Source organism: Lepidochelys kempii, chromosome 7, assembly GCF_965140285.1.
Source record: "Lepidochelys kempii isolate rLepKem1 chromosome 7, rLepKem1.hap1, whole genome shotgun sequence".
Taxonomy (NCBI): domain Eukaryota; kingdom Metazoa; phylum Chordata; order Testudines; family Cheloniidae; genus Lepidochelys; species Lepidochelys kempii.
Genome location: NC_136386.1, coordinates 17,837,718 through 17,864,228, shown reverse-complemented (window position 1 = coordinate 17,864,228; position 26,511 = coordinate 17,837,718). Strand labels below are relative to the sequence as shown.

Here is a 26,511-nt window from a genome sequence, read left to right as displayed (position 1 = left end):
TGCTCCTACCAAGGCAGATCCAGTTAGTACAGCAATAGGGGAATTGTGTTTCAGTTAGAAGTTCTTTCTCCCACTTCAGTTAGGACTTTTGATAGCAGCTGGATCCTCAGAATAGATTATATGCCTTCTCTTGGGTTTAAGAACAAGGAAGTAGATATATCCTTGGTGTTTCAGATGGGAATGGGTGATCCACTGTGGATAAGAATGGGCTCAAAAATTTCACCCCAAAACTAGAAACAAACCTAACCCAAATATATGTGAGGTTCAATATGTTCTTGTCACTTCGTTTCCCCATTCTGGGCAGAAATTCTGATATACTATGAGAAAAGTCAGTCTAATTTTGGCAAAAAACATGGAGACTAAGTACCAGAACTCAGACTCTCCCTCATGGAGGCTTCCAAGTAATTCTGGTAAGCATCCAAATTTGTGGGTGCATGTCCAAAGGTGATCTTTTGTAGTTTCTATGTATTGTTTGGCTTTTCTGGGTCTCATTTATTTTACCCCTAAAATCATTTTGAGGAAGAGAAGTATCATGAACCACACTTTAGAGATGTGGAATTCAGTCAGCACCCATAGTTGAGGCCAGATTTTCAGAAAATCTGGTCTCCTAGTTAGGTACCTAACTAAGTGGCCAGAATTTCAGAAGTATGGAAAAATATGGGCAGTCACAATGGAAGATGCTGGGTGTGCAGCATTTGAGAATCTAGTCCTTCATTCAGTGCCTAAATGTGAAGGGAGGGTTTGTTTTTTTTGGAGGGGGGAGGGGGGGGAAGAGACGGGCGCCTCATTTAAACACAAACCTACAGTTAATGCACTACAATTTACACACACTTCCCCTTATTTAAAATGTAGGGAAGTTCTCTAAAATTTGCTTTAACAAAAAACACACACAAAAAAACCCAAACCAAATCAAAAAACCACTAAGCTTCCATGCCTATCACAAGGTCTTCCAAAAGGAAGCATCTTTAGTGAAGATGACAGATTTACTGAAATAATTTTAGAGTATATAGGCTAATTAATGCCTTAGAACATGCATATGCTGGACATTTATAGAGCAATCATAACCTGCTATGTAAATTAAGATTAAGGGTGACTCCCAAGAGAGGAAGACTTGAGTTATTACCCATTAAATCTGTGCTGTACTGAAAGTAGATTCGGGGACCTTGCATGGCGGATTAAAATAAATAAATAAAAATCCAATTTCTTGCTGGTGCTTAAATTAATAAGGTGCTGCAAAGGCACTGAGGGTCTGATTTTCAGAAACGTATATGTTGGATTGCATGTGCTATTAGCAATTCAGTATATTCCAGTTGCGTTTCACATTTGGCAATTGCACACACAAAAAGCTGAATTTTGTGGCTAAACTTGCTATTTAATGCATAGGTCCATTGGTACATGGAACTGTGGTAAGGGTGTACACATCTTGGAGCCATAACCCTGTAGAGACTTACATGCATGCTTAGTTTTATGAATTCTGAGTGGCCAAAATTAAGTCAATGGGACTGTTCAGGGATACAGAATGAACGATGTGAGTAAAGTGTTTGAAGAATCAGGACCTATATTTATAACAACTTGACATCACCAAATACAGGACAAGGTACATGTTTTGGTGAATGCCAGGAATTATATTAAATTACATGAAAACCTATGTTAGAGGAACATTAAGTTTTTAATGTCAAGCAGTCAAATTTAGGTAGTGATCGCATTAAAGGTTGGCTGAGCTCCTTGGGCATTATGATCACTCTAAAATGATCACCTTAATACAGGACCCCTGCCTCATTCATACCAAAAAAAAAAAAAAAGCCAAAACACCCAACACCCCCCCATCCCAGGTTAGCCTGAGGCAGACATCCAGCATGGAAAATTGCTAAAGTAAAGTTTAGCAAAGTTATGAACAGCTGGAGAGGGTCTTATTGTGGAAAGTATTGTGCAACCTTGTAGGTGGTATGTATGTATTATCTGCCTAAAAGTCACATGCAGAACAAAGATCCCCATCAGCCCACACCATAGGCAGCAGGAACCTGGCCTGGAGTATCATGAACTCATAGTTTGGTTTAGGGATTCACTTCACTTCGGCAACATAAGACGACGCTTTCTTTTAAGACCTTTCGACAAACTCCTTGAAGAAAAGGTATCCTCTCAAAGACAGAGCACTGAAAAGTTCTAACAACTCTTATAGATCAGTTCTTCAGAAACCACAATGCTTAATATGCACCAGTCCGATGTGTTTCCCTAGTAAAACAGGATTACCTGACACCATGAATGTTGATAGAAGTGACCGGGGAGGAAGAGGGAAGAGATAAGAGTTCTTTGAAGAAACTTTGGCACAGTACTTAGGATCTATATGCTAGATCCTCAGTGGATATAGGTTGATGTAACTGAATATTAAAAACAAAAATTATGTGATCAAAAAGAATCGTGTGCTCAAAAATATAAAAACCTTATTTTAACTAAAATTATAAATATACAAACATTTTTCCTCCTTGGGTCTGATTTAGCCCTGTAATAAACAAATCTTGGTTGGTATAAGTGACTGTTATACAGAGAGTAGGGAAGTTAAAGTCAGAGCCAATTTGAGTTGTTTTGATTCACTTTGTGCTCTGGAATTGATGTTCACCATGCCTTTTATGCAAAAAGCTCTCTCTGGTTTTACTGTTCCACAATTAAGCAAAACATTTGCTTCTTGCATTCAACAAGCAGAATGGAGAAGCAATGATGTAGGGCTTGGATGATTACTGTACATATGTAGGCTATATTCAAGTCAATGGCAAAATTCCCTATTGACTTTAATGGGTCTAAACATTTGGTCTTGTGTCTTGATGCTGCTGCAGTTGCATTGAGAAAAATATACAAAAATTTCAATATAGAGGTTATTGGATGGTTGAAGTTCAAAGATGAAGCCAGTTGGACCAGTTCACAAGATGAAACCTGTTTATTTGCTCCAGAGTTGCTTACAGTTATGCTGCTGTTGTGTGTTCATGACAAGCGTGTGTTAATGAAGTACAAAAGGAATGACGTAACACAGCAAGGGTCCTACAGTTGAGGCATAGGAATATTAACCTTGCCAAGCAGTTTCTCTCTTTAGTAGTAGTATATGCTCGTTTTCTCCTTACAATTGAGGAGTCCAGAACTATGCAATGCCTGTGTCCTGTCAAGTACCCTCTAGGTGAGGCCAACTTGGTACTTTGACAAGCAACCTAATGTCTTGTCACACAAGGCAACTGTGAGAGGCCTAGTCTCTTAGAGAGGACAACATTCAGGATGGACAATTCACATTGCTACAATGCTGTGGAGAAGCTTGTCCTTAGTGACTTTTGGAAGGAGCTCCTTGACCATGTCCATTACTCATCTATGGATTCACTATCCAGTTTCCAGTGGAAAGCATGGCATATCACAACAATCTGCCAACAGGGCAATTGGATGTCTCAGCAGAGGTTAAAATGGCAACTGAACAATCCTCCACCCCTTGGAGATTGTAGCTTCAGCTTTGTGTCAAAACATTAATGTGGCGAAGTTCTGCAAATAGAGAGAACCTCATCATGTAGGGCTGTCAATCCAGCACCTCTCCCCAGCATTGAATTCACTAAAAAGTGACAAAAAATTGTCAGGTGTGAGATTTATCAACACCTGCATTTCTTTGTCTAGGGAAAAAGAAGGACTGTTGAGACTTCTTTTCTTATCATTTGCATGGGAGCAGGGTCCATCATATGCACGATCTTGACAAGACTTGCTGTGGTAACAAATTAGGTTAAGTGCAGATACTCATGCTATTACACTTTGAAGAAAAAAGTCACTTTTAAGGTCTGAATTAAACTAATCCAATAGAGAGTATTTGGATACAAGATGTGGAATGAATTGGTGCCATTTGGAATGCTGGGAGTACTAACTGACATTGTACTTCAGAGTGTGGGAAGTTTATCCTAAAAACAATGCCTTTTGTTTTGGCAATATATAAAGCACAGGGAAAGGCATTGATACTGAAGGAAACTATTTCAGCAGAGGTGCCAAATTTCAACCTCCAGTACGACAAAGATATAATCGAGCTAGAGACTCTGCAAATATCTTTCTCGTCCAAGAGCACATACTTGGCAGCCAGCATTCCTTTCTCTAACAGAGTGTGAATTCATGATAAAGAAAGGACAGGCTTTTTTAAAAAAAATAAGGTGAACAGATTTTTCCACCAATATGAAACTGGAGCTTTGAAAACTTGGTCTGAATTCTAAAAAAATTGAAGTTTGGGGGTGTGAAGCTGCCCAAATTTGAACTAAATACCAGCCCTTATAAGTTCCAAAACGTTCAGATATGTACTATATTTCAGTTAAGTGTGCCTCCTCTGAGCTTTCTGCTTCCCACTGGAAGCAGAAGTGTTGAAATACCACAAGCATGGTAATAATCTACTAATATTTTGCACTTCTGTTGTACTTTCCATCCAAAGAGCCTCACAACCCGCCCCCCCCCCCCCCGAGCACCCTTGTCCTCAGTTGATAGATGGGGAAATTGCAAGCCATTTAACTTCCCCATGGCTCACCAAAGGCCACAAAGGAAAGCTGTGAGAGAACACGTGACTCCTATTGGTTCGAGCATGGTAACAGATCACATTCCCTGTTCCCACAGTATTTACAGCTCAAATGGAAGTAGGCACCATCAGAAAACTCACATGGAGAAAGCCTGTCCTTGGATATTATAAACTCACCGGTAGAGACCTAAGAGTTTCAAAATAGGTGTTGAAACTTTGGTTTCTTTACAAAACCTTAAATGCAAATCTGGGGAGCTTTTAGAAGAAGTGATTGGAAAATGTATTTAAAGACTTAAGTGTGAATATTTTTGCCTCAGGAACTTAACGTTACCTAACTAAGTGGCTTGATTGACCTGTGATGAGTATTCATAGCTCCCATGGATTTCAAAAGGGCAGAGTTTCTGCACAGGACTGCAGGCTTGGGTCCTTGCTTTGCAAATATAGGATTATAAAGGATGCTTTAACCTCAAGAATGATTACATAATCAAATGTATGCAGCATTGTTCAAGGGCTATTAGCCAGGGAAGGTGTCCCTAGCCTCTGTTTGCCAGAGGCTGGGAATAGGCCACAGGGGATGGCTCACTTGGTGATTACCTGTTCTGCTCATTCCCTTTGAAGCACCTGGCATTGGCCTTTGTTAGAAGACAGGCTACTGGGCTAGATGGACCATTGGTCTGACCCCGTATGGCTCTTATGTTGTTCTAGCCATAAGTTTAGCGTAAGTAGTTAGCACATAGACGAAGGTACCATTCAAGGCAAAGTGGGGCTCCTCCACCCTCACAAGGTCACAGCCTGAGCCCAAACATCTACACAGCAATTTTTAGCCCTGCAGTCCAAGCCAGCTGACCCAGGCCAGTTGCAGGTTTTTTATACCTGTGTAGACATACCCTGTGTGTCTTACGTTGAAATCACTACCATGGACTCTGTCCATACCAGAACAGAGTTACATAACACATGGTCTGATCCTCAGTCCATTACAGTCAATAAGAGTTGAGACTACTCATCACCTTGAAGGAACCGACCCATCACGAGCTAACTGCGATCACAGCTTCTCTTCATAGCTCTGCCAATGGACCTCACTCCAAATTCACACCACCGTAGGACTGTTTATATATTGCAGGCCCAAGACTAAAACAATCATGACAATTTTAGATGTGGATATTTGTCTAAAAAGGAGGAAGATCCAAATCCTCAAAGGTTTTTAGGCACCTAAATGGCATTTATTCCAATGGAAGCTTGTCACCTAAACACATTTATGATTAGACCCAAGGCATGTGAACATCAGACCTATGTCCATTTGTAACCTAAGCAAAGGGACTCCAGAGGAGAAAAGCTAATGCTTTTACAAAGCTGCAAACAATAGTTCAGGCTCATTAATATTTTATTGTTATATTCAACTATTCCAGACTACAGTATGTAATTTTTGGCTTTTAGTGAGACAACATTAAGTCAAATGACTTGTTCCACAAATGAATACATTTTATATAGTTCAAAGCCAAAAGTCAAAATGAAGCTGGCACAAGGTCATTTAAGTTACACTCCCCTATACCAGCCACGCCCCTTTTGCTGCAGGGGACACATGCATGACACCTCTATGGAGCCCCAGCCAATAAAAAAAAATCTCTATGAGGAAGGTACCTCTACCACCTATCCTTACTCAGGGTTCCTCCTGAAGAGAGGACAGCAGCTTTAAATCAGCTTATGGCTGGCAATCCATAGAAATCTCATGGGCTGAGGCTGCAGAATGGATGCGCTGCATCAAACATTGCCCTGGTTGTAGAACCAGCTTGGCCACTGGTGCAAACTATTTGGCTAGCTCTGCTCCCCTACACACTCCCAGTGATTGGAAGATATTCTCTACTGTCATGAACTCTCTCCCCCCAACAGATTTTCCATGTCAGGAGCACTTTGCCAGGGCTTGAGCAAATCTTGGGGAACTTGCCCATAGTTTTAGTGGATTGCATCAAGTATTAGTGAAGTTTTGAAAGAATAATATAGAACTGGATCTTGCTTCCACTGAAATCAATGGGAGTTTTGCCATGCCTTTTAGAAGGGAAAGATCAAGTCCATGAAGATCCCATGGGGAATCAAAATCTGATTTGGAACTGGGCTGCTATGGCTTGTCTTGGGTTATTATTCTGCTTCTGTTCTGGCTGGTGTCTGTATACATATAAACACACTTGTGCTAGGTCTAGCTGCTAAATAAAAGCACATAGGGAGCTGCTTGTTATGTTCACTCTTCCTCTTCCCTTTTTGTGAGGCTTTCAATCTTGTGCCCCCAGCAGAGACTGGGCAGCATCCCTGCAAGGCTCCTAAAAAGCTTAGCTGGTATGTTCACGGGTGCATGAAAGAGGGGAAGGAAATGGGGAGTGTTATTAATATGCCCCCTGGGCATCCCTGAGGGCCTAACAACTGCTACAGCCTGGATTTTCTCACTTACACATGGATTTTACACAAATGTTAAATTCTGGATCCTACTAATTAAGTCCGCTTTTTCAGAAAGGCTCATTTCTTTCAAACAGCTCATTTGCTATCCTTATTAAAGAGCCTGTGGCCCTAATTATTTGTACTCATCTCACCTTGGAACCGATGGTGAGCTATTTGACACACCCTCCAAACATTGGATGGAGTCTTTACTTTCTAGAAAGTAGAGAATGTACAGTAATGTGAGCAATGTTACATGGGTACTGCACACCAGTAGTGGGGACAGGGGTTTTCCCCTCTCCTTTCTTCTGACCGATTCAGAGGATTCAGTTCTTAGCTGGTTTTAAAATACTCTTCCTGAAGGAGCTGCTAAACATTAAGGCCTAGATTTTAGACATCTTTAGGCATTGCTGCACTCAGCATTGCAGCATCTGATTTAGGAATCTAAAGCTCATTTTCAAGAGAGATTTAGGGTACTTCAGAGTCTAAATATAATCAAATGTGGATGGAATTTAAACTCCCAAAAAATAAGTCAGATGCTGCAACACTGGGTGATGATTAACACTTTAAAAATCTTGGCCTAAAAAAACCTATCATGGCTTTTCAGGCAGCAGTTCCCAATCTCCAAAACTGTTACTAATTTCATTTATCTCAGTACTCTTTTTAAAAAAAAAAAAAAAAGTACAGACCCTTGCACTTTATTGTGTGGTGGGCCAAGGACTGAAGAGGGGGAGGGTTTGGAGATTCTACACTTGTGCCTGTGACTGAACAGAAGAGAATGGGACACTGAAGAGGTGTGGTGGTGGTGATGGTGATAAGGGGAGGGTCTATAATAAGACTAAGGACAAGAGAAACTATTCAGAGTATCTGTAACTGGACTGACAGAGTTAAAGAATTTGTAGCCAGGGTCAGGTATGGTGAGAATGTCCTGGGAGTGTGGACGGAAACAGCCCTTAAAATATTGACTGTAGTGGCTAGATAGTCTCAGAACAGCTCCACTGAACTCCTAATTTTGAATGAAACAATACCTACATTCTTGGCACTTCAGACCCCCTCCCTATTTACTTCCTATAAAAAAGGGACTCTCAAATTCCTTCTACAGGAAGAATATTTCTGAAGTGCCTGAACCATAAGGTAAGCCAGATCTGGCCCCAAAGTCTGGATAGAGCCCAAACACACAAGCTCTTCACCCACACATTCTTCACAGTGAGCTACTGGCTGAAGTTTCATAGCAATTTGTGTTTGGTCTCATTCAAGGCTGTTTTAGTCAGGATGAGGGAAAGGCAAAAATATTGTCCCCCGCCCCCTCTTCACATGACAGTTGACAAAATATGACAACATCAGTGCCTTAACAGTCTAGGTCTAAGAGAAAGAAAGGCATGGGTGTGGGCAGAACTCCCAATCCTCCTGCACTGAGGTCAGACTGTGTTGACAACTTTATGATTCAGTACACAGAAATACTTGTTAGTAGAGACAAACAAGTGTCTACAGTAAGATGAATGTTTTCCTTTGCAACTAATGCAGTGCTATTAGTCATCCCACTCCAACAGGAGGAGGATTGCTCTCATTGGGGTACATACTGATTCAAGTCATGCAGATATGACAACTATGGACCAACTTTTAAATATGACCACAGATGGCAATGTGTCTCCAGTTTTCTTGGGTAGTACATTACATAACACCATTGAGATCTACTGGAGCTACACAAAGAAGGAATGCCTTTTGGCTTTCCAGTTAAGAGTAGGGTCTGCATTAGCTGAACCGTGTAAAATAACTAACAAGGTTCCAACACGGAACTCTGAACTTTTGCTAATGTGATCCACAACCAGCAATTGTGAATACTGAGAAAGACAAGGAGTACTTTTTCCTTCCAGGTTAAGCGTAGAAAATATTTTGGTCAGATTTTCTGACAGTGTAGACATGCAATTGGTTGTACAGTTATTGTTCACACAAATAAGCACTTGCATATGCAAATAACTAATGAAATCCTTTTGCATGCAGTGTCACTATAGTTTACATGTGCAGTCCTAGTAAATATGCATGTCACTCAGACCTTGTCAGTGCCAACTGGCAAAGTGTTTGCTGTTCTGTAACAGTACCCTGACAAACTCACTGCACACAACAAATTGCCGTCATAGTATTTATCTGTAAAGAATGTCGTATGAGATCTTAAATGAAAGCCAGGATCTTGCTGGTAGTTAATATTATTTTTAATCATCCATATATTTCACAAGTTATGACTAAATAAGTTATAGTTAGTATCAAGCATTACCACCCAACACAGGTGAAAAACTGGTGTTGCCAGACAAAGGGATATATATGTATATATTCTCCAGTCTGTCTAGGTTCACGTGTAGAGTAAGCATGGTGAGCCAAAACACTGCAAAGCCCCATTTACAAGCAATCAGTGGAGGGATAGGAAGTCAACAGGAAAAAAAGAGCCATGTCTAGAGATGCACTTCAAAAGTTTTTTGGATTTGTCCTGCAGTTATAAGGCAACACCCTGTTCTCCATCGGAGAGTAAAAAGGAACAGAGCTTTTTGCATCTGTGGATCCCAGCCCCGGGAGTTGGGGATGCTGGGAGATTGTTTTAGGTGAGAAACTACTTCATATAAGGATTTTAGCCTGTTAAAGTTAAGTTTAGACTCCAAGGAGTTATACTTGTTATGTAACCATTTCTTTTCCTGTTATCCTTACTCAATCTCTCTTAAGTCTTAGTCTTTGATAAGAAGCATGACTGCTTCACTATAAATACATCTCTGTGTTGTGATGTTATAAAGGGACCTCAAATGGCTGGTTGGACAGTTGTAGGAGACCCACCATGCACAGCAAAAAAAAGAAGATCACTTTGTGGATTTAGCTTAAAGCTCCTGACTGACTTAAATAAGCGATATAGCAATTTAAAGGTCTCACAATACTGCATTAAGACAGAGACCAAAAAAGTTGCAGGATTTTAAAAGGTTCCGGGTAATTTTATGGCTTATAACAGTGAGCCAAATTCTGCAGTATCAAATGAAACAAAGCTCTCATTCACTTCTATATCATTAGACATAGTCAGATATAAATAAAATCTCTGGCCCCAAGGCATATGCTGACTACTGCAGGGTTGCTGGTGATTTATTATGGAGTTTTTTTGTCACTTTCCAAAGCATTAGGTTGTCCATCCAGAATTCCAGACATGACAGACCAATGATCAGATCCACTATGGCAAATGCTTATGCTCCTATGTTCTCTCTAGCTCGCCCACTTTGGGCAGCACAGCTTTCATTTAGCTATGGACATCCCCTGCTTTAAAAGAAAACAAAAAACAAAAAACAAAAAAACACACCCACACATTTGAATCACCTCAAACAAAACTCTTCCGCTTCACTTTGAGCGCAGTTTTTATTTCCTTTTCCTGATCAAATTAGAGTTTGAATTCAGGGGCAGCAGCCCAGGGTTCTCTGTGCTCATTCAAATATTTCCAGTAAACTGCAAAACATCTTTGTTTTGAGTTAAAAAATCTTTTCAAAATTTAAGCTAAACCACCGATCCTCCAAGCAGAAGGATTTCCCCTCACCTTGTTTTAATTTCCTTAGAGGAGCAGTCCCATAATACACTGGGCGAGACATCAGCAATAACTAAACCCAACAATGATTGAAGAAAAAAAGAAAAAAAAATCAAATTTTCAAGGCCCTGTAACAAGCCCTAAAGAATTCCAGACTCCCATTCGTAGACTTGCTCAGACTGGCAGTGTGAGACTGCCGAGCCAAATTAATAGTTGACAGTAGCTCACCCTGTGCCCAGAAAAAGTGCCCTTCTCACAATTCAGGAAATTAAACGACTGTCTAATCCAAAGACATTCGTGTGCCTTTGAACATATTCTATTATTTGGACAGATTGATGCAAGATAATTTTTTTGGTATTATGTAACTGCATTTCCCTTTAAGTGTGAACTAGCTGGGGCTTTTTTCCTTTTACTGTTGTGTTTGGTTCCAATTCAGGTGATAGGAGACAGACAACTTATCAGAACAATTACAGAAGATAAGGAGATAGATCATTGGGTCCGTGGATTCAGGGAGTTTTAGCCCTATTTTGACCCTTCAGATGCAACTGTGCAAAGACATGTGAACATGACACCACATCCCTGTAATGCAGAGCAGATACTCATGCAATGCTTGTCACACATTTAAATGAAGTCCAAAGTTGCTGATGATATCTTCTTTCAGCAATGACAGCTCTGTATAAAGCTTTATCTTTTGGAAAGACTCTGACAAGTTTCTGCATCCAGAGTGCAAAATATCCCCTCTGTGATCCACAGCTGTGCAGCATCATTGTCCGTTCTCAAATCACATATGAGGAACTTCTGGGCAAAAACAGCCTAGTGCAGAGATTGTCACTCATAGTATATACTCACACTGGGCAGATAGGGGAGATAAGTAGTCCCCTTGTTCTCCTGCATACGGTATCCACATCATGAGTTGCAGCATGAGGGAAGAGTAGCTAGAGCTGGCTGGAAAACAGATTTTCTGCCCCAGGAAAGGTTTCAAAACATCTCAAACTTTTTTTGGACTAGCCACCCCGAGTACAAATGCACCATACCTCAGGGGTAGATACTTGGGACTTGTACCATGCGACACTGCTACGTGGGCAACCACAGCTGCACTATGATTTTCAGCATGCTATCTCAGAGGAGAGCTAATGCAAGTATGGCTACATGAGCTGGGAATCGCATCCTCAGCTTGTAGCGTAGATGCAGCCAAAGAGTGAGCTTCGTCTTCTGGCCTTCCCTAAGAAAGGCTCATTTCTGGGCATCAGAGGAAGTATTCTTGGATGATCAAAAGCTACCGCTAAATTTTTTGCCCCATATACTTCAGGTTTTGCTGTCATTGTGTGGTTTCTGCTAGGGATCGTTTCAGGCTGTGGGACTGCACCCCATGTGGAAGCAATGGCCCAATGACATTCTGGCAATAAGGGGCTTTTAAAAATATATATATATATATATATATATATAAATAAGTGTGCTGTACAGTGAGTGGAACCAGTGTCACTAGACTAGCAATGCCAATGACAGTCATCTCAGCCAGGCAGCATTCCAACATGCATCAGGAGGGAATGAAAGATGGGGAGTTGATGACCACATGGAGGACAGACAGCAGCAGAGTTGGAGGGGGAGAGGAAGAGGATGAGGATGGGAGGGAGAAGACAGCACAGATCAGTTAGATGTTCCGGGCTAGACTGTGACTGGTCTTTGGGAGGGTTTACAGAGGGCAAACCAAAAGAGCTGCCTCTCCCCAGGAGCTTGGTGCAATGGCCTGTCACGGCCATAGTCCCGGAGCTCAGGAGAGCACAGTACTGTGCACCCATGGGGTCACATTGCACCAGCGGGAGTAGGTAGGGCAGTGAGAAAGCAGGGCTGGGTCCCAAGCTCAGAGGGAAAGGAGGTGCAGGGGTGGGGGGAAACAGGTTGCACAGTGCTTTTTGGGGAGAGATCCCTGCCATTGGTCTCAATGGTGCCACTGCTGCTCATCACTACTCCAAATAGAGGGAGCCATGTCAGTCTCACAGAGACAGATCCTCGTTTCCTGTATTAGAAGCCAGGAGAGGGATTTTTGGGGAGTTGTTCTCCGCAAGGAATCGCTCATGGAAGGTTTTAGCTGGGGATGGTAGGGGTGCCACCCATTTCTCCCACCTCAAGACCTGCCACCAAACCTGACAGATTCCAGGGTGGCTACAGCCATCTGCAGAGGCCCCGAGACTCAGCACCCATGCTAGTCAGTGGGTGCTGCCCCCATCCAGCTCCTGGGGGGGGGGGGGGGGGGGGAGAACCATGCTACCAGGGTTGTTGCCATTAAGTAGTGAGGTAAGAAGCTGTTATTGTAAAGAAATCCAAACTGTGCTATTTTGACAATGCAGAAACCTAGAGATGCATGTGATCTCACTTCAAGGAGGTGGTTTCCTTTCTTTCCCAAGTTATGCTGCCATGCAGGTGTAGAAAATAAAGCCAAAAAGTACCCAGTTCTTTGACAACATACACCATATATCTTTTCTCTGGAGACTAACAGCTCTTAAATTCAGTTTTAAGTCAGGAATCACAGTGGGATGATGTTCAGTTGTTCTAACTCAAAGAAAAGATTGAAAGTGGCCTGGGACTTCACTTCCTGAGTAAGGGTGATAAAGTACTGAAAATTGCCCAGTCTCAAACAAACAAAAACTCCACCCACCCAAAGGGTCTCTCTAAGGTAATCTAAGTCTCTAGTAGAGGCTGATGGTCAAAGCTGTGATATATATCAGTTTAGAATAGATAAGGACTAGTAATTGGTTTTGGCCAATTGAAGGTTTACTGAAGTAAACTTTCTCGATACACATTTTCCTGTCAAAAAGCTTTATATAATTCAATTCTTGTATTAAAGTTCCCTATGGATTTTTTTTCCATGTACTTAGTGCATAATGTTTTATATTACACATAACAATACACTTATTTTGTAACAGTCCTTCCTTCTGTGTCTGCTGTTTATGCATTGGATCCAGAGCCCATGCAAGTCAATTGATTGCCCACACAACCCATCAACTTCAGTGTTCTTTGGATTAGGCCCAGAAAGGGATGGAAGTAGTCCAATACCATCACACTAAGAATTCACTTCTATAAGTCATAGAAGGGTAGTGGAAACCATTCTGAATCCTGATCACTACAGTGTGATCCTGCAAAATACTGAGCATGCTTTCCCTGAGCCAATACAGCACTCAAGAACGCCTACTTACAATTAAGCAGGAGTAGTTCTATTGAAATTAACGAGACTACTCACATGCTTAAAGTTAAGCATGTGCTCAGAGCTTGAAGGATCAAGCCCTGTTTGTATGCATACCACTCTAAGCCACCACTCCATCACAGGCTTCTTTCGGGGTAGCTCCATACAACCCCTTACGCTGGACACGGAGCAAATATTACACACAAAATTGGGCAAAAATGTAGAATTGAAATGTTCCACTCTCTCCTCCCACTTCTAGCACATAAGATTTTTTTTTGAATATGTAACTGTAGCCTTGGAGAAAAAATAAGAAGATCTTTGCATGCATGTACAATGTGTGGACAATTAAGGAAGTGGCAATAAGGGGGAAAAGCGTTCCTCCTATAATCCAACTCTACCAAGGAAAGGAACAAGACCAAACCCATTTTTAAATGGATTTCCACTCTAGTGAAGAGAGTCAAATCTAAAATTAAACTCCCTCCTCATTGTAAAACAGCCCAAGGTGAAAGTTTCTAAAGAATCTCAACTTTCAGAAGATATCATTCCCAGCTTTCCCCATCATGCATTTAGGCATCAAGTTTTGTCAGGCAAGCCTTTCACTGCTAGATAACTAGCTCAAAAAGAGATTTGGAAAGAGTCATTAATTGCACCCACCAGGGCTATTCCTCCATCTGCTTAGGAGATAAATGACTACATTGAATAGAAAACTGAATTCCTTCCAGAATCTGGCTTCTTTCCATTGTGTGCAGGTAAGTTATCTGCCTTCAAGCTAGGGGAGTAACAAACTACACTCAGTTTTATTTATTGACCTGCACATTTATTAAAAAAAAAAAAAAAAAAAACCCCACACACTGAGCTGGGCACCAGGCCAGCACTGTGGGAGTGAAGGGTCAGACCCTGGAGAGAGAGAAGTTAGCTACCTTGTGCCTGAGTTGTGCTCCCAGTACTTTGAGCAAGCATTTTGGCAGTGGCCAAAGACGTTACAAGAGGTGAAGGGAAACGGGGGTTTTGTTACTAAAGATCTACCAAAATAGGCTACCTACCACTTTGTTAAACTCCATAGGCTACCTTTCTGATTGTCCTCTCTGAAGTACACCCATGGTGGAACGAGTCACAAGGTGGCTGAAAGCAAATCCTACAAAGTGACAGCAGATTAACTGTGTCCTTTAGAAAAAACATTACCGTCTCCCCAGCCAAGAGAGTAAGTTAACACCTCCACTGGCATTAGTACAGGAAAGATCAAGGTGACACCACAGAGAGTCTGTGTTCAGGAAGAAATTGCACTGATCTATTTAGAGGCTTGACTTAGCTAGAGCCACGGGGGGAGGGGGAAAGGCACATCAAACTTTAGAACATACTAGCCACCCCTAACCTTGCTAGGCGAGTGGGAGAGAATATACAAAGCAGAAGGTGCAAATAAAGTTACAACTCACCTTTTGCACTCCTGGGCTCAGATCCATTACAAGCCTCGTCCTTTCTTTCCCCCTTCCCTTTCGTCAAGGTGTCAGCTCTCTCGGTGCCCTACAGCAGGGTGCGACAGGCTGTACTCCTGGCAGCAGCCGGTGAACAACCTCTGTTTGTAAAGGGCTGTGGGCTAGAGTAGAGCTGGTTAACAAGGCTGCCGCTCAAGCCCTCTCCGCAGCCAGCCTGCCTGCGCGGGGCCTCTTTAATTGGAGGCTACAGCTCCCTCTAAAACGCTGTCAGCCAATCCGAGGCGGGGCTCCAACTTTTCCGTCCAATGCCGGAGTGAGACTCGATCCTCAGGTTCTTGCTCTCACTTTCACCCCTGCGGGGGCAGGGGGCGGAGTAGGCGGCACCCAGACCCAGCTGTTGAGAGTTTGCTGCACATCTGCCCCGCGCAATCGCAAGCAGGGAGGCTGGAGCCTGAATCACATCCCCCCCTGTAGCCTTTTTCCTTTAAAGGAAGAAGGAGGGGGAAGGGGAGGAGGAAAGCAACGATCTTGGGAAACCAACTCATTCACAGAATCACAGCAAAAGGGAGTGTGGGTGTTTAAACAAGAGAATCCAGGGCACTTTTAGTCCTTTAAATCTGGAAATTAAACCTGCTCTGCCCTCTCCTTCCCTCCTTCAATCTCACACTGCGCCCCCCCTCCCCACTTTGCAATAACCAAGGTATTGATTTAAACCAGACTATTATCTTCCAAGCCAAGCTAATATTTTCTTGCACTGGGGTGTGTTTGATGGAAGGGGGACAGAACTGTGAGCTCTGAAAGGGTTGTAGGGTGATATATGATTTGTTAGAACCACAGTGCAAAGGCAAGTCATTAAAATATTTGACAGTGAATAGGCATCCTTCAAACAAAGACTTTTTTTTTTTTAAAGCTGCCAGTGCCATAGGCTTTAGCACTGGGAAATGCTAGAGAGGTGGGGTCTCATAGGTCTTGAATCAGGCAGAAATGTGTTGGGTCAGTTTATCACAGTGGACAGAGATCAAATATATTAGAAGGGCAAGGGTCTAAAAACATGATTCCCTTGTAATTGTTTTGTTGGAGGGTGGGGGAAGCCCCAGTGCAAGATAGTAGAATAAACATGACATTTTGACATGAAACTGCAGGATCTTCCTTAACACCCTCAACAAGGAGTTCATTCCTGCTCTTTCTTTTGCAGCGATTTAAACACAAAAGCCCCTTTGTCCAGATGAAAGTCAAAGTGGATTTCATACACCTGTGTTTTCAGTTTCCTCACTTCACCCTTTTGCCCTGCTGTTTCCCATTTCCTAATTGGGGTCTAGCTCTAAGCTGCTGAAAAACACAGACAAAATGGGAAGTCCAGTCAAAGAGCAGGATCTAGTTACCTTGTTGTGTTTGGAAATAAAACAGGCATTTCAGCAGTGAAGAAAAATAACTGATCAGGGCTGAATGGTCTCCCTATTACATGTTCAAATGTATCTCCTGAAAAGTTTAAAAACAGCTAACTGATGGCTTGTGGGCAGCTGTTTCTAAACTTTTCACGAGATACATCTGAACATTTTTAAATTCATCTGGAATAGAAAAGGTATGGGAGAAAATCTGGACACACCTAAAAATCCTGTTACTTATAAAGCCCCCTCAAAGAGGCATTTTCAGACTAGAATGGCATAAGGATATTGTGTTTCAAGCTCATATGATGAAGGGTGGGCACACACACAGAGTCTGGGAAATGAGTTTACAAAGGCACTTTTCAAATCCATATGCAGGGAGCTTCCACCACAGGATCAGGAAATGGTGGGGCACTTTTAATGTTTCAGGGCTAAATTGACTTTGCAACATGGCTTGCGCATGGGGCGGCATGTAGCTGTGTCACCGCATAAGCGGCACAGAGAGATACAGCTCCCTCCCTGCTTCCCCCTTGCTGTAGAGGACTTGAGAGGTGGCTTGATGTGACAGTTCCCAGCAGCAGCCATGGTTGTGAGGCACCTCGCTATGACCTGCACTTAGTGTGAGGAAGCCTTGTCTGTGCCTGCCATGGGCCAGCTCCCTGACTCTACCTGCACCAGGTAACACAAGCACTCCCTCTAGGCATTACAGGCCCCACTGTTACTCTGCAGGTTCGCAATAGGCACGCTCCAGCTCTCAAGCCCTCCGAGTGTCTCCCTGGAGGGTCCAGTCCCTCTTCCACTGGACACAATATTCACAGATTCGGTGTTGCCACAGACACAGGACCGAATCCCAGCTTACCAGTTATACCTCAGACTACTGCTCCGTTTAACATACAGCCCTCAGATAGTGAAAATAAGTAAAAGTTTATTTAACAACGTACAGAGTCAAGTGATAGCAAGTAGACGTGTTGCAAACAAATGATTCCTTATCAAACAAAATAACACATAACACACATTCTAGAACCTAGACTTACTTTCACATCTTACAGAGCAATGCTTACCCAAGTGTTTTCAGCATTTTACAGCCAGGCTTGGCTGTGGTCTTCCATTCATGAGCCAAATCACCCTGCCAACTTGCCTCCTCGGTGAAGATCCAGGGTGTCTGCTTGCACCCACAGAAAGATCAGAACAATTGTTGTCCTTATTCATGAACAGGAAGTCCCTTGCTGGTTGTTTTTTCCTGTATACTCCTTTCTTGTAGATTTCACAATCTCCTAATCAGCATCTGGCTCAGTGTGCAAATAGACATACATTGTGAGACACACAATATACAATGACCAGACAGAGATAGGTATGTGTTATTCCCAGCCTGAAAGAAACTTGTCTGAGACCTCTCCTCCTGGTTACCTGCTGTAAGAACATTATTTTCAGTATAGATATGTAACCTTTCTGCCCATCAGAGTTGGCAGCAACAAGGGCTGGGTTCAGTATCTAGGGGTTCCATTCCAATAACACAATGCAAAACCGGCAAGAGCTCCCACCCAGTGACTGGGACAAATACACACCACCCTTGCTGGGCACCTTTAAGAGGCAATACTTCCCCTCTCGCAAGCACAGAGTCTGAGTGTAGCAAAAGCCTTTTAATAACAGAAAGAAACAATGTGGCATTATGTTGGGGAAACACCACCAACAGGATTCATAACACAACCCATGAGCCAAAGCCCACCCCAAGCAAATTGGGCCATGTCCCTTCCCTTTGGCTCTTGAGACCAGTAACCCAAAAGTCCTCCAAAGTCCCAAAAGTCCAACAACCCAAAAGTCTCTGTCCTTGGTCAGTGCCAGAGCTTGGCCAGAGTTTGAAAGTTTATTTACAGAGTTCTACCTCCCAACCTGGGTGGAAAGGGGGGGGGGTTAAAGGGGCACCTTACATGGTCCAAAGCCGACTGCCCAACCTCTCCGTGGGGCTCTGCTCTGCCAGTGATCCCACGAGCTGCTCCCGCCATCCCACGAACTGCTCCGCAATATATCTTCAGCCCCCCCCCCACTACTTAACACAACACTCAGTGATTTTAGCTCTTTAGTGATTTCAGCTTGTAGTAAGGAAGCCCCAGTGCTTATACACAATATTCAGGGGTATACCACTGGCCCAAAGTGAATTCAGCTCAATACCCTGTAACTAGACTCATAGTAGAATCAAAACTATCTCTGATATTCCACCACGGAGAGAGGATGAGAAGGTACAATTGGCATGTAATGCCCTCATCAGGGCCCATACCACCAAATATTAATACCCATCCCCAGCATCTCTCAATTCACTGGCTTTTGGAACCCATGACCCTTTCCTAGCGAGTGCTGCTTAGTTGATGGTGAGTCCCTCCATCATAACGAAAGGCCAAATACAGTTCCACTGTCCTTGATTCACATAATCAGGATAATAACAGTTTATTCTTCCTGCCCCAGTAACAGAGAAACTGGGGCTCCTATAGCAGCCAAAGTGACGATCTAGGCGGGGTGGATGTGCCTATGCAAATGAGATCAGCCCCTGAAGTTCTTTTCCATAACCCACCATGACTCGCCACTAGATGTCAGGGTAGAGCTCATCCTGATTCTGCTTACAGACATATAACTGCTTAAATGTCAGCTGGATGTACATTTCACAATTATGATGACCAGTGGGATACTGCATGGATGGCAGGTGAACCCCCCTTTTTGGGGATGTTAGCCCCGTGGCCCGGCCCCTTACATCCAAGCCCCCCCTCCACCCGCCCACCAGAGTCCCAAGGTCCACCCTGCCCGCTGGAGCTGAGCCCCCGCTGGTTTCAGGGAAGAAGGTGAGCAAGGGTAGGGCCTCAGGATGTATCGTGGGTGAGGCCACAGCCTGGGTTAGGGGAGGCTTAGCCTCCCCTGGCCTATGATACCCACTGCCAATGGACCACTGGCTCAGAGACTTCACATGCCAACCTTTAGTGAATTACTATACATATATCTGACCAAGAGTAAAATTTTATGCACCCACTGTGTCCTCTGCCAGTTGACACTGAGAGGTTTATGGGTCACACTTGATCACTGTGGATAGATGCATACACATGACAAAGATATCTGAGAGGGAGGGGCTTTTCAGTCTTGTTGACAAAAACCATTTCAAAATCCACCAGCTGGAAGGTGAAGTTAGGCAAATTCAACCTTAAAATAAGATGCAATTTCCTAGCAGTGAGGTTAATCAAACACGGGGACAGTTTACCAGGGGAGTTGGTGGACTCACCACCACTTGGAGTCTTTAAAGTGAAATTAGATATTTTTCTAAAACAGTGGTTCTCAAACTTTTCCAGTCACACCCTCTGCCCCCTTCCCAGTAACAATCTGTCCATGCCCTTCCCCCTTCGACCCATTACTGCACAGCCAAGGCTTCCTTGGCAGTGGAGCTTGAGCTGAAGGTAGAGCTGGGGGTGGAATTGGGGGTGGCGGGATGAGTTGCAAGCTGGGGGTGGAGCTGGTCTGGGCGCAGAGAGGGAATGAAGGAAGAGCTGGTCTGGGGGTGGAGAGGGGGTGAGAGCGGAGCTGGCCCTGGAGGCAGAGCAGGACTGGGGGGCTGCATGGGATCGGAGGTGGAGCTGGTTTGAGGGAGGAGCAGAGCTGGAAGCTTGTCGCTACCTCCCTGCCTACAGGGGAGGCTGGCTGTGCCCTCACCGACTGCCCCCCAAATGTTCCATGTTATTGGGCTCAGTATAGGGGTACTGGGTAAAATTTAATGGCGTATGGTATACAGGACGTCACATTAGATCTAATGATCCCTTCTGCCCTTAGCCTCTCTCAAACTATGAAAAGGACAGAGGTAATAATTTGCTGCTAACCTACACCAGCAGCATGTTACAGCATCCCTCATGCTAGTTCAATTGCATTGGCCAGTGCAATGGTAGAGACAGACCCAAAGTGCCACTCAATTCCCTGCACGTCCCCAGTCACCTGTTCTGAGGGGGGAAAAGGCAAATGGGCATGCAGTACTCACTAACTCTTGGGCACTTGGGGCCAAAGGCTAGGAAGTTTGCACAGGAATGTAAGGAGGTGTTCTTACTTTCCTTTGCCACCTGCACAGACACACAGCTTAAATTAAAATATAACCTCTAATGAATATATTAGATGAGGTCAGAGGCCATATAGCTAAAGGCCACCACTTTTATGGTATCATTCAACTATCTGCAACATGAATTCCGACCAGGAAGTTAGTGTTTATTATAGCTAAGCACCATTCAGCATAAACTCCCACACATTTTATGTTATTCAGAGATTCCAAGGCCAGAAGTGACCACTGTGATCCTCTAATCTGCCGGCTATAGGACTTCCCCAGAATAATTCCTAGAGCAGTCATACTGCCAGTTTAGGTACCTGTGTTATCTTGTACACTCATCAAATAGGCACGACAGCTGAAAGGAAAAAAAATTAGAAAGATGGTGGTGTTAATGTTTTTAATTTGCATATCAATAAAAAGAGCATGTTGCAAATATGTTTAAAATTACTTTTTTCTTACAGCTATGTTGTTTTTATGATTTATTTACTATTTTTTTCTTTCTGTAGATTTAAACCATAATCAGGACACCCATATAGAAACCTAAGGTTTATTCCAATCTCTAACACTTTTGGTTAGCAACATGGGAAAGGAAAATAAAATCAGTTCTGAGGAACGTGTGGACACTCAAACTATGTCAGGGAAGGATTCCAAAGTAAGTTATCACTGGCTGCTTCTGAATAATAAGTCTGTGTGCTGTACTTGGTTATATGCTATGAAGAGACAAAATCTTTCTATGACTAAAGAGTGTTAAATCTTTGTGGCAATCATTTTCTGGAAATTGATGACAAATTGATGAAAGAGAATGGTGCTCAATTATCAGAAACAGAACAGCAAGAGATCCTGAGTTTCCTGTTGATTCACCTGCAGTTTTTATTGGAACAAAAGTATCCCTGCAGAGATGTCATCAAACTGCTGCTTCCTGAAGTGCATTCAGAGGTCAACTGAATTACAAAGACAGGAGCATGCAGTACACAGGGAAACCAGTTGCCAGCTGATAAATCAACAGTAAAAGGTTGAAATCGTCATAACTTTGTAATCAAACAGGATTCCTTTTTTCTTCTGACAAGATGCTGACGATTTAAGCTCTATTTCCTGTCTCCTTTAAGTACTTTTTCGGAAGGGTTTGAAGTTTATTTTAAGCTCTGAAGTTAAAGGGATAGAAAAGACGTATTAAGTTATCTAATCCATCCTTCTGGAGTGGGGGTCATGGTAGGATTTTTTTTTTCTTTTCATCACTCCGATGGTTTAAAATGTCTCAGGCAATATGCCTGTCTTGGGCCTGATTTTGCACTCTCTGGTAGGAGTATTGCAGGGTGTCATTCAATGGACTTTAACAGGTTTATTCCTGACTTCTGTTGCTTGCAGTAGTGGAACCAGCAGAGCCTGGTGAAAAAGAAAACAGGAATGCTGCCAGAGGGAATGTGGCATTTCTGATAGCCTTAATGCTTCAGGTGAGAATGCTATGTTATCACCGCACCTTCCTTCAACTCTGTACACCTCCTCCTGGGGTTTACCTCAACTAGCTATATTGAGGTATAAAACTACAGTGCCTTGTCTCCGCTTGGATTTTACTTCCAGATAACCATCTTGACGGAGCAATCTCAATACAAAACACCTTTTTTATGCAATACAGACATACCCACATCAAGCAGATAGAATGAGAGAAAGAGGACTGTGGGGGTGGGGCTCAGCTGCACCCTGTACTAGGCTCAGCCCTTCTTCTCAGGTGAAGGGAAAAAGGCCATGTCTACACTGCATACCTTACAGTGGCACAGCTGTAAGGTCTCCCATAAAGCCGCCCTTTGCCAGCAGGAGAGAGCTCTCCTGTTGACAAAATAAAACCACCTGCAATGAGCGGCGGTAGCTTCGTTGGCGAAAGAGCATCTCCCACTGACAAAGCGCTGTTCACATCTTTTCGTCGGTAAAACTTTTGTCGGTCAGTGGGGTGGGGTGTTTTTTCACACCCCGATGGACAAAAGTTTTACTGATAAAAGTGCAGTGTAGACATAGCCTTGGTCTGGGGTCTTGTAATAGACGACTGTGACTGAGAGTCAGGCTTGCTGCAAGGTAAAGCAGCCTGAGTTCAGGGAGCAGGCTAGAGAGAAGAAGGCAACAAAGAGGCCCTCAGGTAGATGTCCTGCAGGGAGCAGGCTTGGAAGGCTGGAATCCAGTCTGTTGGAGAACGGCATCAGCAGAAGTGACCAGAAAGACTCTCCCTGGCTTCCAGGCAGAGAGCATGGGGAATGAAACCAGGCAGGAGTGAGACTTGCAGAAGATCCTGGGTTCATATGTGAAAATTATGTTGAACTGTTTTATTTGAAGAAACCAAAACTCAAAATGCCCGAAGAAAAGGCATTGAAATCCTGAAGCTTTTAGGAGTGTAGTTTGATACACTAGTGAGTGAGCGGATCCACTGGCTCACAGAGATAGCCTTATCATCAATGGGCAGCTAATATGCTACTGGCATCCCAGATTGTTCATCCATGTTTGCCTGAGGTGTAATGGAGCTCCACAAATCTTTCCCTTCTTTGGAAAATAAGAGTGAGAATTTAGCCCAGAGACAGAGATTTTCATGTACAAGGGCTATACATAGTCACAAAGGCTACACATGTAATTACAAATGTGCTCTTATAACATGTGGGTGAGAATTCCATTACTTTTTCAGTGATATGGCTCTGTCTGTACAACCTGTACTGTCCTTTGTCCCAGTAAAAATAAAGTTTATGAGCTGCAAATCAAGGAGATGACACTGTGGTGAAAGGGCTTACTTCACACCATGCTTGTGTCTTGAGCAAGAGAATTTTATATTACCACATTCTTGGGCAATTTTATTCATTTGTATGAACACAAAGGACTCACTGGAGTAGAAAATACCTCTCCAGAGCTGTTTTTGCTTTTACTCCCTGAACATGGTATTGAAAATATAAAGAAATTCTGATTTTGGTTGAAATACTTTCGAGAATGCTCTAATTTCACAGATTCTGAATCAGAGCAAAGCAACCAAATAAAAACGAGCTTGAAAAATGGTGGGAAGAAAAGAATGTGAAACAAGAACAACAATTAAACCAGGTAGCTCCTCTCCTGTCGATTACCAGTTAAACAAAACCAGCCCAGAGTGCTTGTCAATATTCCCTGTATTTATCTGTGAAGAGATATATTACTGCAACAAGAAGAGAAAAATGCTGCAGCTGCTTCTCTGAGAGATATTTTGTGGCAGCATATTTTGACTTTTTTTCAATGGCCACCGTCTAGTGAGTCATAGAGTTTATGGACAAAAATAGAGCCGATAATTTGGATTAAAAATAAAACAGTAATGCATGTTATAGACATAGCTTTTGTGTTACAGAGTTTCCTAATTTGGCTATTTTTGAATATGGGGATCTTTTTTCCAGAGCCTTACACAAGTGAGCAGCCTCACTGAAGGATTTCTCACTAGAACAAGGCTTTTTCCTTCAAAATCATATATTAGCTCTCTAGGGGTATGTCTACACTACGAAATTAGGTCGAATTTATAGAAGACGGTTTTGTAGAAAGCGGTTTTATACAGTCGATTGTGTGTGTCCCCACACAAATGCTCTAAGTGCATGTAGTCGGTGGAGTGTGTCCACAGTACCGAGGCAACCATCGACTTCCGGAGCGTTGCACTGTGGGTGGCTATCCCACAGTTCCCGCAGTCTCCGCCGCCCATTTGAATTCTGGGTAGAAATCCCAGTGCCTGATGGGGCTAAAACATTGTTGCGGGTGGTTCTGGGTACATATCGTCAGGCCCCCGTTCCCTCCTTCCCTCCGTGAAAGCAAGGGCAGACAATCGTTTTGCACCTTTTTTCTTGAGTTACCTGTGCAGACACCATACCACAGCAAGCATGGAGCCCGCTCAGCTAACCATCACCGTATGTCTCCTGGGTGTTGGCAGATGTGGTACTGCATTGCTACACAGCAGCAAATTGCCTTTTGGCAGCAGACAGTGCAGTATGACTGGTAGCCGTCATTGACGTAGTCCTGGGTGCTCTTTTAATCGGATGCCTGGGCAAACATGGGAGTGACTCAGCCAGGTCATTTCCCTTGTTTTGTCTCGTGGCAATTCAGTCCTACCGGCAGTGCGCTGTCTTTTAACCTCCAGCCAGCAGAAGATGATGGCCAGCAGTCATACTGCATCGTCTTCTGCCGAGCACCCAGGAGATGATGATGGCTAGCGGTCGTACTGCACAGTCTGCTGCCAGCAAGATGTATAAAGATAGATGAAGTGGCTCAAAACAAGAAATAGACCAGATTTGTTTTGTATTCATTTTCTCCTCCCTCCCTCCTTCCCTCTTTGAAATCAACGGCCTGCTAAACCAAGTTTTGAGTTCTATCCTTGAGGTTTTGAGTTCTATCCTTGAGGGGGCCATTCAGTTTCTCGCAAAGCCACCCCCTTTGTTGATTTTAATTCCCTGTAAGCCAACCCTGTAAGCCATGTTGTCAGTCGCCCCTCCCTCTGTCAGGGCAACGGCAGACAATCGTTCTGCGCCTTTTTTCTGCGCAGAGGCCATACCACGGCAAGCATGGAGCCCGCTCAGATCACTTTGGCAATTAGGAGCACATTAAACACCACACGCATTATCCAGCAGTATATGCAGCACCAGAACCTGGCAACGCGATACTGGGCGAGTAGGCGACGTCAGCATGGTGACGTGAGTGATGAGGACATGGACACAGACTTCTCTCAAAGTACGGGCCCTGGCAATGTGGGCATCATGGTGCTAATGGGGCAGGTTCATGCGGTAGAACACGTTTCTGGGCTCGGGAAACAAGCACAGACTGGTGGGACCGCATAGTGTTGCAGGTCTGGGACGATTCCCAGTGGTTGTGAAACTTTCGCATGCGTAAGGGCACTTTCATGGAACTTTGTGACTTGCTTTCCCCTGCCCTGAAGCGCATGAATATCAAGATGAGAGCAGCCCTCACAGTTGAGAAGTGAGTGGCAATAGCCCTGTGGAAGCTTGCAACACCAGACAGCTACTGGTCAGTTGGGAATCAATTTGGAGTGGGCAAATCTACTGTGGGGGCTGCTGTGATGCAAGTAGCCAACGCAATCAAAGATCTGCTGCTATCAAGGGTAGTGACCCTGGGAAATGTGCAGGTCATAGTGGATGGCTTTGCCGCAATGGGATTCCCTAACTGTGGTGGGGCCATAGACGGAACCTATATCCCTATCTTGGCACCGGAGCACCAAGCCAGCGAGTACATAAACCGCAAGGGATACTTTTCAATAGTGCTGCAAGCTCTGGTGGATCACAAGGGACGTTTCACCAACATCAACGTGGGATGGTTGGAAAAGGTGCATGATGCTCGCATCTTCAGGAACTCTGGTCTGTTTCAAAAGCTGCAAGAAGGGACTTTATTCCCAGACCAGAAAATAACCGTTGGGGACGTTGAAATGCTAGTAGTTATCCTTGGGGACCCAGCCTACCCCTTAATGCCATGGCTCATGAAGCCGTACACAAGCAGCCTGGACAGTAGTCAGGAGCTGTTCAACTACAGGCTGAGCAAGTGCAGAATGGTGATAGAATGTGCATTTGGACGTTTAAAGGCGCGCTGGCGCAGTTTACTAACTCGCTTAGACCTCAGCGAAACCAATATTCCCACTGTTATTACTGCTTGCTGTGCGCTCCACAATATCTGTGAGAGTAAGGGGAAGACGTTTATGGCGGGGTGGGAGGTTGAGGCAAATCGCCTGGCCGCTGGTTACGCGCAGCCATACACCAGGGCGATTAGAAGAGCACAGGAGGTCACGGTGCGCATCAGAGAAGCTTTGAAAACCAGTTTCATGACTGGACAGGCTACGGTGTGAAAGTTCTGTTTGTTTCTCCTTGATGAAACCCACCGCCCCTTGGTTCACTCTACTTCCCTGTAAGCTAACCACCCTCCCCTCCTCCCTTCGATGACCGCTTGCAGAGGAATAAAGTCATTGTTGCTTCAC

At 43.7% G+C, this 26,511-nt stretch overlaps 1 protein-coding gene across 2 annotated transcripts in view; it reads right to left on the bottom strand.

Annotated features, from left to right (window-relative positions):
- The window catches only part of LMCD1 (LIM and cysteine rich domains 1), a 63,499-nt gene extending 48,155 nt beyond the window's left edge, over positions 1-15,344 (bottom strand). For both annotated transcript variants that reach the window (XM_073351203.1, XM_073351202.1), the window contains exon 1: positions 15,102-15,344. In XM_073351203.1, the coding sequence (XP_073207304.1) occupies positions 15,102-15,128 (27 nt within the window). In that variant the 5' untranslated portion in view covers positions 15,129-15,344. The remainder of the gene's footprint in view (positions 1-15,101) is intronic.
- Between the last annotated feature and the right edge of the window lie 11,167 nt (positions 15,345-26,511).